Source organism: the organism of the source record quoted next, unplaced genomic scaffold (genome assembly GCF_019419815.1).
Source record: "Pyrus x bretschneideri cultivar Hongxiangsu unplaced genomic scaffold, Pyrus_bretschneideri_v1 Contig1, whole genome shotgun sequence".
Lineage (NCBI taxonomy): Eukaryota > Viridiplantae > Streptophyta > Magnoliopsida > Rosales > Rosaceae > Pyrus > Pyrus x bretschneideri.
In genome coordinates this window covers 15154334-15172501 of record NW_025999390.1, presented here as the reverse complement: position 1 = coordinate 15172501, position 18168 = coordinate 15154334, and the positions used below count along the sequence as shown (strand labels likewise).

The 18168-nt window shown below is 35.1% G+C and overlaps 2 protein-coding genes and 1 non-coding gene across 4 annotated transcripts; 1 reads left to right on the top strand and 2 right to left on the bottom strand.

Moving 5' to 3' along the window:
• The first annotated feature begins 237 nt into the window (after positions 1-237).
• LOC103953450 (UPF0434 protein Mmwyl1_2153) lies at positions 238-1643 on the top strand. Of its 2 annotated transcripts, none has more exons than XM_048588511.1 (4): positions 238-405; positions 537-591; positions 1123-1251; positions 1387-1643. In XM_048588511.1, exons 1-3 carry the CDS (start codon positions 305-307, stop codon positions 1249-1251), a joined length of 285 nt encoding a protein of 94 aa, XP_048444468.1. In that variant the 5' UTR covers positions 238-304; the 3' UTR covers positions 1387-1643. The 2 variants fall into 2 exon arrangements, with proteins under 2 accessions (XP_048444468.1, XP_009363458.2); XM_009365183.2 differs by having other exon boundaries at positions 242-405; positions 1123-1271.
• Positions 1644-4096: 2453 nt separating this feature from the next.
• Positions 4097-4168, bottom strand: TRNAE-UUC. Its single transcript has one exon. It is a non-coding gene; the product is annotated as a tRNA-Glu (tRNA).
• Positions 4169-5912: 1744 nt separating this feature from the next.
• LOC103953449 (protein FD) lies at positions 5913-7637 on the bottom strand. Its single transcript, XM_048588501.1, has 3 exons — positions 6933-7637; positions 6413-6490; positions 5913-6305 (listed from the first exon to the last, which is right to left on the bottom strand). The coding sequence occupies exons 1-3, from the start codon at positions 7629-7631 to the stop codon at positions 6237-6239; spliced, it is 846 nt and encodes a 281-aa protein (XP_048444458.1). The 5' UTR covers positions 7632-7637; the 3' UTR covers positions 5913-6236.
• Between the last annotated feature and the right edge of the window lie 10531 nt (positions 7638-18168).

Below are 18168 nucleotides of genomic sequence, written 5' to 3'. Positions count from 1 at the left end.
TTTTATTAGACCAAAACGCAGCGTTGAATTAAAGTTGAGTGACCTGGTAATAGATTTTTAGTTGAGGAACCATACATGCATGTTTTGATGAGTTGAGGGATCAATGATAATGAATTTTTAATTAAAAAATCATTACTCTAATTAAGTTAAAGTTAAGAGATCATTGCTACAATTTACTTTTCTCAAAGGCTACGAGATTTATTTTATTAGACCAACACGCCGCGTTCTGAGTAATTGTGCACTTTCAATTTCATAAAACGGTGGAGAGAGAGACCCCAAACATAAAGTTAGAGAGAGAAATGAAATGGTGAGAGGAAGCATAAAGCTTCTTAAGGATGCTGGGTCTGGACTCAGCAAAACCCTAGCTGACATACTCGTCTGCCCACTTTCTAAGCAACCTCTAAGGTTCTGTTCTTTAACATTTAATTATTTTTAATCTCTGATGATTTATTTGTTTAATTTTATTTGGTAATTGCATCACTGGTTAAATTAATTTGTTTTTGGGTTTTTTTTTTTTTTTTTTTTTGTTGTTGTAGGTTTTGCGAGCAAACAAATTCCCTAATTAGTGATGCAATTGGTGTCTCCTTTCCTGTGAGTTTCAAATTCCAATCCTAAATTCATATGCCGCAATTAATTCAATTTTCTCTGAATTTTAATTTCTGGGCAGCTCGTATAAAGGCTGTATATTTGGTGTGAGGTCAAATTATGCAACATTAGAAATTAGTGAAAAATAAGATTTAGCCCATTATCTGTATGACAATTTGTGATGGCCTTTGTATATTATTGAGGTTTTGTGTTGGCCTCGGAGGTGCGCGAAGATAGGCTCGAGCTAAGATTTTACTGATGAGTGTTTATGGTTTTAACTTGACTGAGTGTGAGACCTACTGATCCAACAGAGATGAAAGTTAGTTATAGCGATTCGGGAGTTCAGTGTGGAAGGGCGAGAACATGAATGATTGTCAAAATTTTCGTCTTCTCTATATGTTTTTGCCTCTATAGCTGAGGTTGTATTAAGCTGAACGTGGATGATTGACATTGTGTAAAATTCCATCTTCTCCATATGTTTTTTGCCTGTATAGCTGACGTCTAATGTAGTTCCTTATTGTATTGATTACTCGATAGATAAAGGATGGGATACCTAGCTTAGTACCAACAGATGGCAAGACACTCGAGGCGGATGAGACAATAAAAACTGAAGATTCTGCAGAATCATCAGACAAGCATGAAGCAGATCGAATAGGCAGTCACTAGGTCGAATTGTGAAACTTATGGTATTGTCCCAAAGAGTTACTGTTGTGGGATTTATTGCAAATTTACTCGTTTGTTCCTCCTCTTGCTAATCTCTTTTAAGCCTTTTGTTGAACTGATTTGTTCATGCGTTGGCAGATGGGAGGTCACATCGTCAAGTGCTCTTAAAGCGGATTTTTATTCAATTTGTGAGGAATTGCCTGATAATTCATGTATGGCTTGTTACTCAGTACCTTTTGAATTATTGTGTGCTTTATTATCTGAGAGGAATTCTTCTAGAGAGGTTCTCTGAGATTTCTTCCGAGATGAAAATTATACTGAGTTGTCACAAATAAACGTTGAGCTGAATAAATTCATGCATCGCATCCATTTGCGGATGTATACTTTTACATTGATGTCTGGCATGCATTTTTGCCTGTCACTGAGTCTGTTAAAAGAGAGAAGGTTTTTTCTGTTGTCCAAGATTGTTTTTGGATGGCCTTTGCTTTTCGTTGAAACTTCGCAGTCTCGCATTTTGCCTAGAGTTTACCAGACCAATATCAATAGGAACAAGATTTGTGTTGGTTTCCGAAGGATAATTAGACTGTTAGCAGTTTATCTTCAATGTCACCTCATGGTCCTCACCTGCACCTCTTGCTTCAGGCTCACTGTCTTGACAATGTCCTTATTGCTTCCTCGTTCTACTATGTTTGTGCAAAAACAGATCATGCTTTAATCTGTTTATTGGTAAAAATTTAACTCTTGACCTTGCTTTTGTCGAAAAAGTTACCGCTTGATCAACTAGTCTGGTATGAGTTGGGTGCCCTATGGTAAGTCATCCACAGTGTTATTTTCACATCCAAGTTGCACAAAGTTTTGACATCAATTGACCTTCTACCGGCAAGTAGTTTGACCCAGGCATCTCATGGGTTGCAGAAAGTGAGAAGTTTCAATCTATTCGTTCAAAGAAGAGTAAATTGTAGCAATGGTCTCTTAACTAAAAATTCATTACCATTGGTCCCTCAACTTATCAAAATATGTAGCTATAGTCATTTTCATCAATTTCGTCAAATTTTTGTTAAAATAAGTTATGTTGGGATAACCTTTTAAATAATAAGGGTCTCTCAACTCATCAAAGTGTGTAATTATGATCATTTTCGTCAACTACATCAAAATTTTGTCAAAACGAGTTATGTTTGAAGGACCATTGCTACAATTGAGTTAAAGTTAATGGATCATTTCTCCAGTTGAATTAAAGTTGAGGGACTAATAGTAATGGGTTTTTAGTTGATGGACCATAGCTTCACGTTTTGATGAGTTAAGGGACCAATGGTAATAGATTTTTAGTTGAGGAATCATTGCTCCAATTGAGTTAAAGTTAAGGGATCATAACTACAATTTATTCTTTAAAGAAAATAGTTGGTTCTTTACATGAAAGGAGTCTTTTTTACAGACAAATTACAACATGACGTGTGAGTGTGTACAATTTTTTTTTATTTTATGTTTTTAACGAGTTACTTTTGCATATATGTCAGATTGTAATTTGTTGGTAACGAGATTTTTTTTTTTTACGTGTAACAAGCCAAACAGTGAATCAGTGAACAATAATAGGTCTTATAGACTAGTAGACAAGGAATAACAATTTTGAAGGAAAAAACCCAACTATTACTCTAATTGATTTTAATCAAATTAAGAAAGGTCAAGAGTACCACTCCCTTTAGGTGCAACGCAACTACCTTTGAGAAGGAACTTTAGAAATCGTTCCTTGATAAACAACCCTTGCAAGCCACGCAAAACAACTGAGGACCATCACTTTCACACTCCCTCCAACCTCAAACTCTATTAAACACCTTCCCCGAACGCTAATCCTTCACTAAACCAAATGGTTCTCAAAAGGGCAATCTCCTTGATCTCTAGTTTTTTCGGTCCAAGAGAGCACTCGGCGATCGTTAAGGAATCCCTGTGTTTGCACGAGGCGATCGGATCGGACGTTGGGACAAAGGTAAAGGAAGAGGGTTTGGCGGAGTCTCAAGCATTATCCAGCTTGAGTAAGGATGAGGTGTGTTGTGTGTGTTTGTCAAGATTGGTGGAAGGCGTGGACATAAGAGTTCTTCCATGCCTGCACGAGTTTCACAAGGCATGTGTGGAAAAGTGGTTCTATGCATGCCAGACGACGTGCCCGCTGTGCCGGTTTCCGGTGGGAGGAGTTGAGAAGTCTCAGGTGGTGGAGTTGCTGACTGAGGAGATTATGTTTTATTTTTCTTCTTTTCATATTTCTGGGTTCTAAAGATTGTGCGGATGTCGAAACAGAAACGCTGAACCATCTAGTCCATGCGGATTTCAAGCATGTAGAACTTCACTAGATAAAATGTTCATTTCTTCACCAAGTCCTTGTAAGAAAAAAAGAAACAGAGCCAAAAAGCAAATCATCGACATTTTGCACTACTTGGTCAGACCAATGTCCTTGTTTCCTGGTACGCAAGTTCGAATTCTTATCTTTGTAATATTAGATATGACAGTTTAAATCTTCATTACCGAATAATAGAACAATTTAGCATATCGCATTGTAAAAACGAAACAATAACAACATGCTGGCACATAACAAAAATGAAATAACATTCATAAGAAGCGTTCTCGCTTTCCTTGCATCCGATTTCGAATCGCCATCTCCATAATTTAGAGCAACTATTATTTTTTAGATTATCACATTTTTGAAAAAGAGAAATCAAACATTCAGGGCCGAAAAACGTTCTGGAACAAATATTATGTGAAGTTCCGGTCCAAGTTGAGCCCAGAAAAGAATTGGAAAGAAAGTAAACAAAGGCCCAATTAAAGCCCAGAAAAAATACAGGATATAATGACAAAAAAGTTCCGTTGCCGGGAATCGAACCCGGGTCTCCTGGGTGAAAGCCAGATATCCTAACCGCTGGACGACAACGGATTTGATGCTAGCGTATCCGTACTATATTTATATGAACAATACTCCTTAACAAGCATTGCCAAATGCACTGCCAATAGACAATAGCTTTTCTTTTCTCCATTTCAGTAGATTAACACCACAAACATTAATTAACTACTGTTAGGACATAATTTTTGACCTACTCATCATGCATCCATGTTGTATTTATTAATTGAGAAATCAAGGGTTCTGTCGTTCATATGTTAATCACTTGTAAACAAATTATAACATGTGAATTAATAACACTACATGACAGTATGACTGACACCTATACTTTTTACTTTTAACTGAGAGAAAAAAAATCTACAGTTGACAATTGTCTACTAAACACCATATTTTGATTCAAAGACCCCCGAAAAACATGACTACTAAAGAAGCACTTAGTTGTGAATAAATCCTTGATAGGACTCAAATCTCAGATTTGGGTCACAATATGGGTTAGGGTTTCTCGTTTTTGGTCAGAAGGGTTAGGGTTTCTCAAATGCATAAGATACTCAAAATCCAAATTTGATTAAGTATATATATAACTTAGAATTCACATATACGTTATTCACTTGATATGTTATTGATTGAGAAATCGAGAGTTTTGTCCTTGATATGTTATTCACTTGTATACAATTTCTAACGCGTGAATTAATAATGGTAAAGAAACACTTGATAGGAATACAAACATAGCTAGACCATATAGGACATATGATTAACAATTTTGAGTTACTAAATAAACACTTCCTTGTGAACAAATCCATGCTAAGACTCAAACCTCAGATTTGGATCAAAATATGGGTAGGGTTTTCTCTTCTTTGGTCAGAAGGGCTAGGGTTTCTCAAATGCATAAGAAACTCAAAATCGAAATTTGATTTTTATAAGGACATAACTTTTGCACATTATTATTTACAGTAACGGATTTAGTCAAATTAGTTCTGTTCTACCTCACACACTCAACTTCGAATCTTATCTTTCTTCCCATAATTTTAATGATTGTCTAAAAACATATATTATTATTTACTTAGCACTCATATATGGGTTTAAATAAAACCTTTTACTTGCTAATTGCCATTAATGGTTAGCCCCACATTGTCAACGATGCTCCTTTCGGGTCATCCTATATTCCTATTGGATCATGGCAACTTGGCAAAGTAACTCAATAACCAAGACAAGCCGAAGCCAAAATACAAACCGACAGCATAAGACATCAATGGCTGCCACCATAAGAGGAGCCATAAGAGGGAGTGAAACAAAACCTAGAGTTTGTACAAGTGACTTCCTCGGTAGGCTTGATTAAGATAAAGTGATCGGAAGGTTTAAAAAGCAATTGGCCCATATGCAGTCACTTCTATAATTCCACGCGGGAAAATGATCATCTCTAGATCTATTCCTCCTAATCCACCAAATTCGGAGATCTTGACCGTTAAAATTTAATCCAACAAATAAAATTATTATAACTTCTAAAATAAACCCTTGTTTGTAGCCGTTCGATCAAATTTTAACGATTCAGATCCCAAACTTGATGGATTAGGAGGAAAAGATCCTTCCATGAGAACGGAAAATAAATGGATTTTTTCTATAAAAGAAACACTTGGTTCTTTGCGCACAAAACTAGTTTCATATGTTTGCAGAAACTGTTATTTGTGTTATATATATATATATATTATAAGTCTCGTATTCTTAAATCACTGACAAAATATTTATGGTCAATTATTCTTAAATTCGATATTAAGAATTGAAGTTAGAACACTAAAGGTAGATTCATTTATTCTGATGACTTGTACTGTAATTTGTATGTACATAAAGAGAGAAAAAATTGCAATCACAAGTAAAGAAAACGATAGAGACAACAACCTTCATGTTGGGGAATTACTTATTTTTCCCCAGATACACAGGAGAGTCATTGTTATAATATTCTAAACGCTAAAACATCTACAGAAGGAAAAGGCACTCACCACCTTAATATTACCGCAAAACATTGATGCCCCCCACATTGGAACTACTACTATGAAGTCTTAACTCAAAAGGAAGACCTTCAAACCAGAAAGCAAGGCACTAAGATTTCTCAAAATGGAGCTGTTGATGTTCGATGAAGATTGTGCCTTTTGGGTTGTTGAGACGCTGCTGCAATTAACTGCATGTACATTTTCCCACCAAACAAACAGAAGTCAAAATCGCAGAAAAACATATAATTAATTTTTCTACAAGTAGAATTTTACTCGGTCTTAAAGTTCTCATCACCTGTTCTAGCTGTCCTTTGAGTCTTGCATTCTCTTCCATCAAATGTGCAACTTTTAGCTCCAACTCATTTGTGTAAGCCTGTTCATACCAACCAAAAATCAGGCAACAAACTAAAGCACCAAACTCAAAAGGATAATAAAACTACATAAACCTACAACCCATAAAAGGGATGTTCTAGCATACGCCAAGCATATTAGAATTTTCATAAAACTAAATAAGAACAAACAAAACCATAAAGACTTTACAAAACAAAAACAAAAGCCAAAGACTTGTTTTGTCACATAAAGACTTTAACACCCTAACGACTACGCTAACCCAAAGCAAAAGGGTAATCAAATGATAAATGGGATTATATGAAGAAAAATGTTAAAAAATCTGTTTTGTAGATCACATAGTGACGGTTGATGGTTAGATGAATTCTTTAATGACTTTATCATTAACTGTCGCATTATATGATTTAGAAAATATGGTTCCTGTTTTTCTTATTCCTTAAAAGAACCAATACTGGAGAGATACATTCCTGCTTTCTAGCCCTAGATCGAGCAGCAGAATCTCGGTTCTTGATCATACGCTTATGTCTTCGATCTCCACCGGAATTGCTGTGATCAGATTCAGTGAATGATCTCTTCCCAAAAGAAGGCAAGCCGAAGGAGGAAGTAGCCAAGCTCTCAAATGGGCAACCACTGAAAGAGTTAGAAACACTGCTAGAAATGTTATTATGGTTTGCCTGATGTTGATCAATGAAGCCGGAGCTCGGAGGCCTGAGGGAGTCAGAGGCATAAAAGAGCTGAAACTCTGAGCCAGGATTGTTCAGGCTGAGAAGAGTTGGGGCGGCTGGAGGAAGAGGAGAGGGAGGGCTTGCAGCGGCGGAGACCAAGGCGGCTGCTGCTGCTGGTGAGTCATGGGCAAAGGGTCTGGCAAGGAAGTCTTGAAGGGTCATATTTCTGAAGTTTGGGTGGTGGTGGCGGCCCTGGTGGGGCCCATTGGGGAGGTTAATTTGGAGGAGTGGTGAGGTGGAGGATGAGGATGAGGATCTGATTTGGGTGGTGGGATCAGTGAGAGAGGCAAGATTGAAGTCTTTCCAAACCTCTTCCATGGTTCTTTGTGGGGTTTGGAAGGAGGAGGGTTGTGAAAATGGCGATGGGGATGACGAGGAGGACCAGGATGAAGTACTGGTTGTGTTGTGGTTGGTTTGGTCACTACCTGTTGATGACAACATTGAAGAGAAGTGTTTGGAACTGTCAATGTATGTTTTGAATCTCTCTCCAGATTTCTCAGGGAAGAGTGGGGGAGTGACTTAAATTGTGAGCGATGGGTTGGGGGTTCTCTCTCTCTCTCTCCCTTTCCCTCCAGAGAGTACACTTTTATGTCAAATGACTCAATAGTTCTACTCCTATGGTAGCGTTCGGTAGTCGTATGGTTGTTTTGCAGCTCTTGTTATTGGAAAGGACAAAATTCTTGGAGATGCTTAATTGGGGAAGAGGATTACATCCTGAGCTCAGTACGGAGATTTTTCTGATCAGTTCATGCGAATCGTTTAAATTTAATTCAACAGTTTTAAACAACAATCTTTTTAAAATTATAATAATTACAATTGTTGGGTTGAATTTGAACGGTTTAGATGAGTTGGTCAGAAAGATCCCATCCTGAGTCTGGAGAGGATCCTCTTCCCTTAATTGGTATCTCCTAATCAAAAGAAAGACCTTTTATTTTTGGAGAACCAATAGAAAGACTTATTTGGTATGCGATATGAGCCTTTTCTTCACTCACTTCCTTTTTTTAACAAGTTAAAATCCTCTTCCCTTAATTGGTATCTCCTAATCAAAAGAAAGACCTTTTATTTTTGGATAACCAATAGAAAGACTTATTTGGTATGCGATATGAGCCTTTTTTTCACTCACTTCCTTTTTTTAACAAGTTAAAAGTGGTCGTGGTGTTCAGGGAACAAACTCCAGCCTTCTCAACTTATAGCTAAATAAAAAATGTCAACTTGGTAAAACATGACTTTAAGGGTAAGCATTTTTTCTCGGGCAAGTATGTTTTTAAGGGTAAGTATTTATGGGAAATGGTTTTTTTTCTTTTCGATAAATGATATTATATATATTAAAAGAGAAGATAATGGGCTAAGATTCACAATGTGATAGCAAGAAATGATCTTAGACTCTTCTAATATAAGTTCCACCACATATACAAGTCTAGCCTTATAGCTGATTAAGATCATTTACTATCTCGGTCATTAGAGTCTCCAATTCAATTTTATTTCTCTCTTAATATATCGCTTGTATAAAAAATAAAAAATAAAAAGTCTACATTCCCTTGATCAACCAAAAATACACCATTGTGATTATTGTGATTATAATATTCAACTAGATTATTTAAAACTAGTATCTTATAAATTTGTGAGTTTGTTACTGGGTGAATTTCATCTATGCTATATGAGTAATTAAGTGTTTGAGTTTTATTTTTCCATATGTGAGATGGAGAGATATTTATCTACAACCGAAGATATCACAATGAATTAATTTATGGCATGCATCATGTGTTGTAGACTAATGAGAACATACCACAAATAACGCATGAGAATCTCTCAATAAGATGAGAAATCAAATATTTTAGACCACTTATGGTTAGAAGTTCTGAGAGTGTATAAAATTTTACACCTCACTTAATTAATTAGATCTTTAGTATGAATTATCAAACAAACTAGGATATCCTAGATTCTTGAATCCATTTGTCTTTTAATTGTCATAATGAAATTTCAATGTTTCTTAAAACATAGTATTTGTTAATTTTTTTAAACTCAATTAGATGCCTTAAATATTTCTGTTTTAATTAATATTTTACAAAGTTAATCTATGATGTGCAACTTAAAAAATAAACGATTTAGATCGTTGAAGTTTAATGGTGTGAGCTCAACCAGTAATCTCCATCTTCTTTAAAAAAATGGAATCAAAGGTTCTTTGTGTGTGTGTGTGTGTGTGTGTGTATATCAAAAATCAAAAGTTTGATATTTGATCTGCATTACAGCCAGTGCCTGAGTGCCACCATTCAAGGAGTATGTCCACATATCTCTCTCTCTCACACACACATACACACAGAGTCACACGCATTTCACACTTGACATTGCTTCTTCTCACTTGTGATAATAATTTATTTACAAAGAGGTAACCACTTACCAGAATTGGACACCTGTTTTATTCATGGGATAATTTCCTGCATTTGCTGCTCACTTTTATTGGAGAAGGAAAACCTCATCTCTCTCATTTTCTCTCTCTGCAATTGTAGTTCTATTTGTCTCTGTGTGTCTGTCCAAGTCGAGATCCAAGTCATGGTGTAATATTTTCCTATGTGTCGAATTTTTGTGCGCCAAGTTGCTCATATCAGGAAAGAAGAAATTTCTCGAAATAAATGCACAAAATTCAGTGATCCATGATCATTCGTTGGAGTAGCTCAAGTCTGTGCGTAAATCGTATGCCATATGTTGAACTGTAATGTTCTCGTACCATATACAGTTATGTTGCTAGACAAAACATGAATTTAGGACGTGTTTACAAAACAGGAATGGAGTGAGTGGAAACATAATTGCATTCCTTCCAATGCATTCATATGTTTACTTGTATTTGGGGAATGAAAATAAAGATGGGATCCATCCAATATAAGGAATTCAATTCTGGATTTACCCGAAAACCGATTATCAAGATATAGCTGGTAATTGAATTCCGGAAGAAATGCTCCATCAGCAATCAAACTCTTCTTCCCATAACACCCCTACAACTTCTACACTCTTGCTATCTCTCTCTTTGTCGAATCTTGCAACTTTCAACACTCTCAAAAAATCCAAATGCAGACAGAAAATTCAGCAACAAAAGGAAACGGAAGTGACGGAGAAGAGAGTGGTACCAGAGAGGCCGAGGGAGATGAGTGGGTTCAGGTGAGAGACCCTTGAAAGATCCGAATTGGAGCTCGGGTTTACGAAGTCCCACGCTGCGGCGCAGGCTCCAACGCTCGCACGTTGCTGAAGAAGAAGCGGTAGGAACGATGATCTCTCCGGCTAGGATGAGGCTATGAGCCGTGGATTTTGGATAATGTCAATTTGGATGAGGACAGTGGGTCCTGGGTTAGTGGATAAGCACGAAAATTCCATTGAAAAAAATCAAAAAATGTTCACTCTTCCAAAAAAAATGAAAGAATAAAAGTTTTACTAAAAATAATTGGCATATAAAATAAGTTAATTGAACTAGGGGTATTTTAGTAATCATAATAGTTTTCATTCTGATTCATGTGAATTAATAAACAGTTTATATAGATTAATGTCAATCTTACTCTAATTCTAGACAATTTTAGTAAACAACTTCCAAAAGGAATTTGATTCTGATTCCATCTTATTTATATTTCTCCTCAGTTCAATTCCTCTTAATTTGATTACAGATTAATAAACGGACCCTTATTTCGGTCAAAAGTCCAGAAGATTCTTGATTAATGATTTTTCCTTGCAACCTAGGAGCTTCATCTAGAAAAAATTCTCCAATCTAAGAGCAAGTTCATCTGTTTTAAGAAATCAGGGCAAGACAGTGAAATTGTCTTTACTAATTATTTGAAACAATAATTGTTTTTGTGCAAGTCCATCCATTTACAAAGGACAATGACGATTGCTATTTACAAAGAGTAAATTTATACTTACCATATATTTTCATTTCATATTTGTAACATCTCTCTAATAGAAGTAGAGCCTACCAACACATGTGAGTTCCATCTCTATTAGACAGGTAGTACAAATATCGTACAAAAATATGGTAAGAGTAGCATTTTGAAACCCTTTTCCACACTCATTTTTCTCCTGTTGTTAGATATCATTTATAGTTTCTTGTCTTCTTCTTCTTCTTCTTCTTCTTTTTTTTTTTTTTTAGAATAAGAAAAAGACATCAAATTGATTTACATTTTCCAGTTTTATTTTTGTGGTATTGTTCCCAATAGTAGTCAACATGATGAGAGATTTTTCTATATACTTAGAACAGGGGTAGTATACCATGTGTCTCTATACAAGTGGTGAGATTCTTGTGCTTAAAAATTAATAACATCAAAAATAAAATTTCCACACTACATAATATCATGTGGTGTACCACTTGTGTTACAGGCATAAGGAAAAATGTCTCCAAGATGACACCCAAGCTAAAAAAAGGAAGAGGATCCGGTCCGGATCTCTTCCATCAAAGGCCCAGGATCAAGTGATTCAGACCGTTGAAATTTAATCAAAATGCTACAATTATTATTACTTTTAGAATGACCCCTTGTTTGTAGTTGTTGGATCAAATTTCAACGATCCAGATCACTTAATCTTGGGCTTTTAAGGGGAGAGACCTGGATCGGATCCTCTTCCGTAAAAAATTGGATGGAGAGCTACATTTAATTATTGTAACTGTGTAAAAAATGTGAGAGAATTTTAATTTGGTAATTGAAAACATCATTTTCAATATAATTATTGAGAACATAATCTTCTCAAGTTTTGATCTAAATAATCACTTTTGGACTTATCGTTTTTAGCGCAATAAGTGCTTTTACAGGACCAAAAAGTGTCTAAGTTTCAAACCTTATGAAAATGGACCAAGAATTAGACATTATTTATAAAATTTGATCAATAAGTAGACACTATTTATGAAACTGCTCTAATAAGTAGACACTATTTATTAAATGAAACCAAGAATTAGGCACTATTTCCAAAACTAAACCCATCGATGGAAACTATATGAAGCTGGACCAAGAACTAGACACTATTTATGAAAACTGAGAACTAGGACATTATTTATGAAACTGGACCAATAACTAGACACTATGTATGAAACATGACCTAGAACTATGCATTATTTATGAAAGTGGACCAATAAATACGCACTATTTATGAAATTAGACCAAGAAAGAAATACTATCTATGAAACTGTATCAATTACTATACACTATTTATGAAACTAGACCCATTAACTAAGCACTATTTATGAATCATGACCAAGAACTAGGCACTATTTGTGAAATTGGACTAATTAATAATGCAGTACCGTTCAGTTTCATAAATAGTATTCAGTTTTATAAACAATGTTTGTGATGGACCCATGGGTCTTGCGTGTTAGATCTTTTTTTTATTTTTTTATTTTTTAATTGTGTCATACATTAAAATTTAAGTTCTTTTGTCACTTTTATTAAACTTTGAGGGTTATTTTTACTAATATTTATATTTTTTTTAATTAAATAAAGTTATAGCATGTTTTTTTGTTAAAATAAACTTAACACAAACCACTTTTTATGAAAGCTCCCAAATAAATAGTGAGTTGTGGTGTAAGAAATGAAGAAGATGGTTGGGATTTTTTTTTTTTTTTTTTTTTTTTTTTGCTTTTTGGGATTTCTTCACCGTTGAATTAATCTTTGCGGTTGATTTTTAATATATATTTTTAAATCAAATGCACCATTGTCTAGCTTCCACACCAACAATGAGTTTCGAACCCAAGACCTCCAGTTTTTAGTTTGAAGGAAGTCTCGCAATCCGTCATTTACCACTGGACCATCAGCTCAGTGGTTATATGTCCTATATATGAAATTGTGTTGCTCACCATGCCAAGTTTAAGGAAAGAGATCCTCTCCTGATCTCTTCTACCTAATCCACCAAATTAACTAATCTGGACTCTTAAAAATTTGATTCAACAACTACAAATAAGGGATCATTTTAAAAGTTATACTAATTTTAACTGTTGAATCAAATTTGAAGGACTCGAATTAGTTGATTAGATGAATTAGGTGGAAAATGATCTCTTTCCCAAGATTAAATCTACAGCCGACGTGCTTAAGGATGGGACAATGCACTGTTCACCAGTTACTGGATTTTGAAAATAACAATCTCAACCAATCAAATAAAAACACCACAATTTTAACCATGTTCCACCCATGCCGAAGTTGGTCAGAGAAGAAAGATTGAGGGATTGATCTGAATTTTTGCAGAGTCTAGTCTTGGAGTTGTAGACATCTGTCACCACAGTATTTGCTCTGCCCCAAACTATTTCACTTCTCTTTTGTTTATGGCTACTGTAACTGTACTGTATGTAAATCAGCCCTTCTCCTCTCTTCACGACCCACCACTCTTCGTTTCTGTTTTACTCACTCAGTATTTTATTTTTATTTTTATCGTTGAGTGCTCCGGAGCACTGAGGATCTTTTGGATTTTAACTTTATATACTAGATACTCCGAAGTCGAAAAAAATATCCTATTTTGTTATGTCACCCTCTTCCAAAGGTACCTCAGACCGGATCTGGATCTTCTCATGAGTTAATAGAAAGAATTCTCATCATCAATCATCGTGGATCGTTAGATTTTTATCTAACGGCTACAAATAGGAGATTTCTTTAAAGTTATAATGATTGTAGCCGTTGGATAAAAATCCAACGGCCCACGATGATCGACGAGGAGGATCCACTCTATTAGCTCAGGAGGGGATCCAAATCCCCTCAGACCACCGGGTAAGACCTTAACTGATTACATAACTATTGTATCTCGTGTAAATAATGTAAACATCGTGACAAGTTTTTTAATAGCATTGTAACGTTAACTTTAAATGTCACAATTACGATATAATTTTGTCATGAAACTCGTTTTACAGATATACAGACCTTGGCCCTTTCGATTTGAAAGATTATCTCTTGCAATTAGTAATATCACGTGATAACTATATAACGAAGATACAATATATTTGATACATAATAATCATCTATACCATTGCTGATGTCATTGAAATAATATATTAGTATCACGAGAGTTTTTCTCCTTCTCTTTCTCCTCAACATAACCAAAACCAAACTAAAAGGAAAATGGTTGCATACAACTATTCTCTCGTTAATAGAGAAATTCTTATGTCCACTGGGTGGATCATGTCACCAATTCCGCCACACACACAAGAAGCGGAACTTTCATCCCCCACCCCCACCCCCCTAAAAAAAACAATGGAAGAGGTCCTTCTCGTTATGTGTGTGTGTGTGTGTGGCTAAACTAGTTATTTAGTTCTAACTCCCAAAATTTTTCCTTGTGATGAGTAGTGACATAATTGTTGTGCTTTTATACGCAAGCATAAGCGAATTTTAACAAAATATTACGTCGTAAGCAAAAGTGAAGAACCCAATAATCTCAAAATAAGAACATAATATATTTGACGTGGTTCAGTATAAAAGCCTACCCACAGGTGAAGCACGACGAATAATTTCACTAAACAAACAGAGGTTACAAAAAGATTGTTTAACTATCACAACCAAAATTCCACAAATTACAAACCCTAAACGAAACAAATAAAGAACCCAAAACTGGGAGATTCTTCCAAATTGTTCTCTAACTCTCAAACTCACAAATTTACTCACTAACTTGCTAACCGAACGAGTCATGGATTTGCCACGCATTCATGATTCCAAACGGTGATCTCCATGCAAAGTCAAAAGAGAGAAAACTCCCTAAACTAATGTGTGAGACACACAAAATAAACTAACCCTAAGTTCCTATTTATAGTGCATAAAACTTTGGTTACAATGAGAATCTTAATTCTAATTGGAAGTAAACTAAATCCTAATAAGAAAAATGATTAACAAAATCTCTCTACCAAGCAAGGAATTTAACCAATAAGTCAAATTCAAACTCAAATAGGGCACCTAAACGAAACAGGGAACACAAATCTAATTTCATCATTCTAATTTCGAATTGTAAATGACAACAATAATGAAAGAAACAAACAGAAGACTAGTTCCTGCATTGTTCTCTAATTCATCCTATCCTATTATGTGTAAAACTTATTTCTTCTTTTATTTTGGTAATTGTGTAACGTTGAACATCTGCGGCTTTCAATGGTCTTTTTTTTTCCGGATTTGGATCCTCTTCTGAGCTTAAGGAGAGGACACGTGGGCCGTTAGATTTTCATCTAACAGCTATAATTATTATAACTTTAAAGAAACTTTTTGTTTATAACATTTGGATAAAAATCCAATGATTCATGTGTCTTGATCAAGAGGATCCTCTCAGGAGAGGATCCAAATCCTTTTTTTCCCTATCTAGCTAGAAATATGCACGTACAATTGCCATTTCCTGCATATGCAAAACCCTAACCATATATGTATGACAAATTCATTTGATGGAGAAAATGGGAAAAGAGATCGCCTTCGGATCTCTCCCATCAAATATTAAGAATTTAAAGATTTGGATTTTTGAAATTTAATTTAATAGTTATAATTATTATAAATTTTAGAAAAATCTTTATTTGTAATCGTTAAATTAAATTTCAAAGATCTGAATATCTGGATCTCTAGAATTTGGTGGGAGAGATCCGGATGGGATCTTCCCGAGAAAAGGTGGGCGTTGCATGTACAAAAGGAAACCAAGAACTTTCTACGTTATACAGCCAATATAAAAAGGACACCTCATTGCTAGGGTTTTGATTTGATGGAGACTAGTGGGCGTTCCATATTTGAGTTTTTTCAGAAAAATATACATGAATAAATATATTCAAGCAAGTTCTGATATATATTCTGATTCCCTGTTAATATCAATGTGACTGATTTGTCAGCATCTCAGCCTAGACTACTCTCATAGGCAGTAGAAGAGGAACAGTCTTTAAACTCCGGGTTTTCGGATGCTGCTTTTGAGCTCAACTGGCACAAACGTCAAGGCCAAATTCATATCAGTTGACTGGGAAAAAACGAAGATATGTAATGTACTTTCGTTTTTCATTGTTATGGGCAACTTCCAGTTGTAATTCTACCAGACCAATTCCATGAAAACCGTTGCCCTTCTTTTTGAGTTTATGATTTTTGGGGAGGAACTGGAAACTTTATGGCCATTTCGTGCAAAAATGCATGGTTGGTGCCTACGATAAACACGCGGGCTAGCACACGACTGGCTTTTCTCTTTCCATCTTTGTCTTCCACTTTGAATCAAATGTCCTGGAGATGTGATTGACACCTAATTATGGCAAAGCAGAAGATATTATCGAGTCATGAGAACTGTGTAGCACTCATGCACCAAATATTGTACAATCATCTATCTTTTTTAAAAGTTAGGATCAGAGGGAGTAGAACTCTTAACCTTACTCCAGTAGCATATCGCTCTTTTTCGTACATTTCCACTACCAAGCATGTTGATATAGTTATATAATGAGATTATTATTGTGGTTATAAATATTGAATAATCGAATATGCCACATAATCAGTCCTAACTTTAAATTTTCTCGTTGAATATTAAGCTTGACTAATCGCGTCTTCTTTGTTTTCACTTGTGTAGTTTATTAGGCCTTGCACTTCTTACTAAAAATGTGCTTTTGCATTATGTATTGAACTCCAGCAAGACTAGCTATTTTAACTAATCCTAATATGATATTGTTTTTCAACATGGTATGAAGGGGAAGGCGGGCTAAAAGGAGGAGGGAGGGAGGGTAAAGAATGAGTTAGTTTTTAGTATCTTTAAATTTTAATTTTGGTTAAGTATCTCTCCTCTTGGCCACTTGGTACATTTAGACAATATTAGTTTAGCTAAGCTTTCGGCTAGTCTCTTGGAGCAACAATTTCAAGCGTTTTGGGTAAAAGATATAAGCAATGGTTTAGCTAGTCTCTTGGAGATACTGATGTACTCAAATTTGTCGAGGAATTGTTCACTCCGTATTTGATTTGTCTTTTTATACTTTGTTCTCTCGTCAATATAATTAAACAGCTCTTAATTAAGATTACGATTCGTTTTATTATTGACATTCACGTTTGGGATTGCAAATAGACCTATTTAGCTATATCTTTACCAACAACAAAAAGAAGAACCTAAATTATTTATTTCTTACAAGAAAAATTTCAATTAAAATTCTTTTTATCGAAGACAATCTCTGGCGAAAAGAACTGCAGGCATGATTATGCTCTTAAAGCTTCTTCCTTCATCCAGTCTTTTCAATCCATGAAAGAAACTATTTAGACTCTAAATGACCGTCTCCAGCCCAAAGTTTGAGGACGTTGGGCCAAATATCTCAGTAATCCTAAGTCTTGCCTAAAATTTGATACTTCTTAAGGGATGAAGGGTAACTTTTGGGGTGTCAAAATTTGGTTTTGTTTTTCTTTTTAACAAACAGTAGGATAACTTAGGTTGAATCCATATAAATTAGAGGGGAGAAAAATTCAAACTTGAGTGCAAATTGAGAAATACATTCCTCTAGCCAACTTAGCTAAATCCAAATCGGTAAAAATGAAAAATATTAGTGCATATATCAATCCAACAAAATACCATGAAAAGCAGCTAACTTCTTTAACAGCATGATGATGTGATTAACTGTCCCCGAAGTGCTTTTGTCCACCAAAGGCTTTGCAAATGTACACAAGCAGAGACCCAATTACAAGAAAAGTACAACACCCAAAAAAAAAAAAAAAAAAGGATCTCCAAAACAAAACAAAACAAAGTCCAAAACAGAAAGAAAAAGAAAAAAAAAAGGCTAAACACAAACACTAGCAGCTTGCGACCCGGGCGGATGTAGCACCGCAGATCCACCAATATGAACCAGCATGAGATCCAACCAAACGACGCCCCAAAAGTGAAGGAAATGAAAGAAAATAATGACTTATTTGGTACTCCACTTGAATTTAACTTTTTAAACTCAAAAACAATTTTAAGTTTTAGGTCTTAAAAACTTATTTGGTAGGACTATTTTCAAAAAATGAATTCAAGACTAACTTAAAAATATAATCTATTCTTTAAAAACATAAAAAGT

What these genes read in the sequence shown, in the direction of transcription:
- LOC103953450 (XM_048588511.1), top strand. Translation starts at nt 305, where the DNA reads ATGGTGAGAGGAAGCATAAAGCTTCTTAAGGATGCTGGGTCTGGACTC. An exon ending in CTTTCTAAGCAACCTCTAAG is followed by an intron (nt 406 to 536) that starts GTTCTGTTCTTT and finishes TTGTTGTTGTAG; the next exon opens with GTTTTGCGAGCAAACAAATT. An exon ending in CAATTGGTGTCTCCTTTCCT is followed by an intron (nt 592 to 1,122) that starts GTGAGTTTCAAA and finishes ATTACTCGATAG; the next exon opens with ATAAAGGATGGGATACCTAG.
- LOC103953449 (XM_048588501.1), bottom strand. Translation starts at nt 7,631, where the DNA reads ATGTTGTCATCAACAGGTAGTGACCAAACCAACCACAACACAACCAGT. An exon ending in GATCTAGGGCTAGAAAGCAG is followed by an intron (nt 6,491 to 6,932) that starts GAATGTATCTCT and finishes TGGTATGAACAG; the next exon opens with GCTTACACAAATGAGTTGGA. An exon ending in TCAAAGGACAGCTAGAACAG is followed by an intron (nt 6,306 to 6,412) that starts GTGATGAGAACT and finishes ATGTACATGCAG; the next exon opens with TTAATTGCAGCAGCGTCTCA.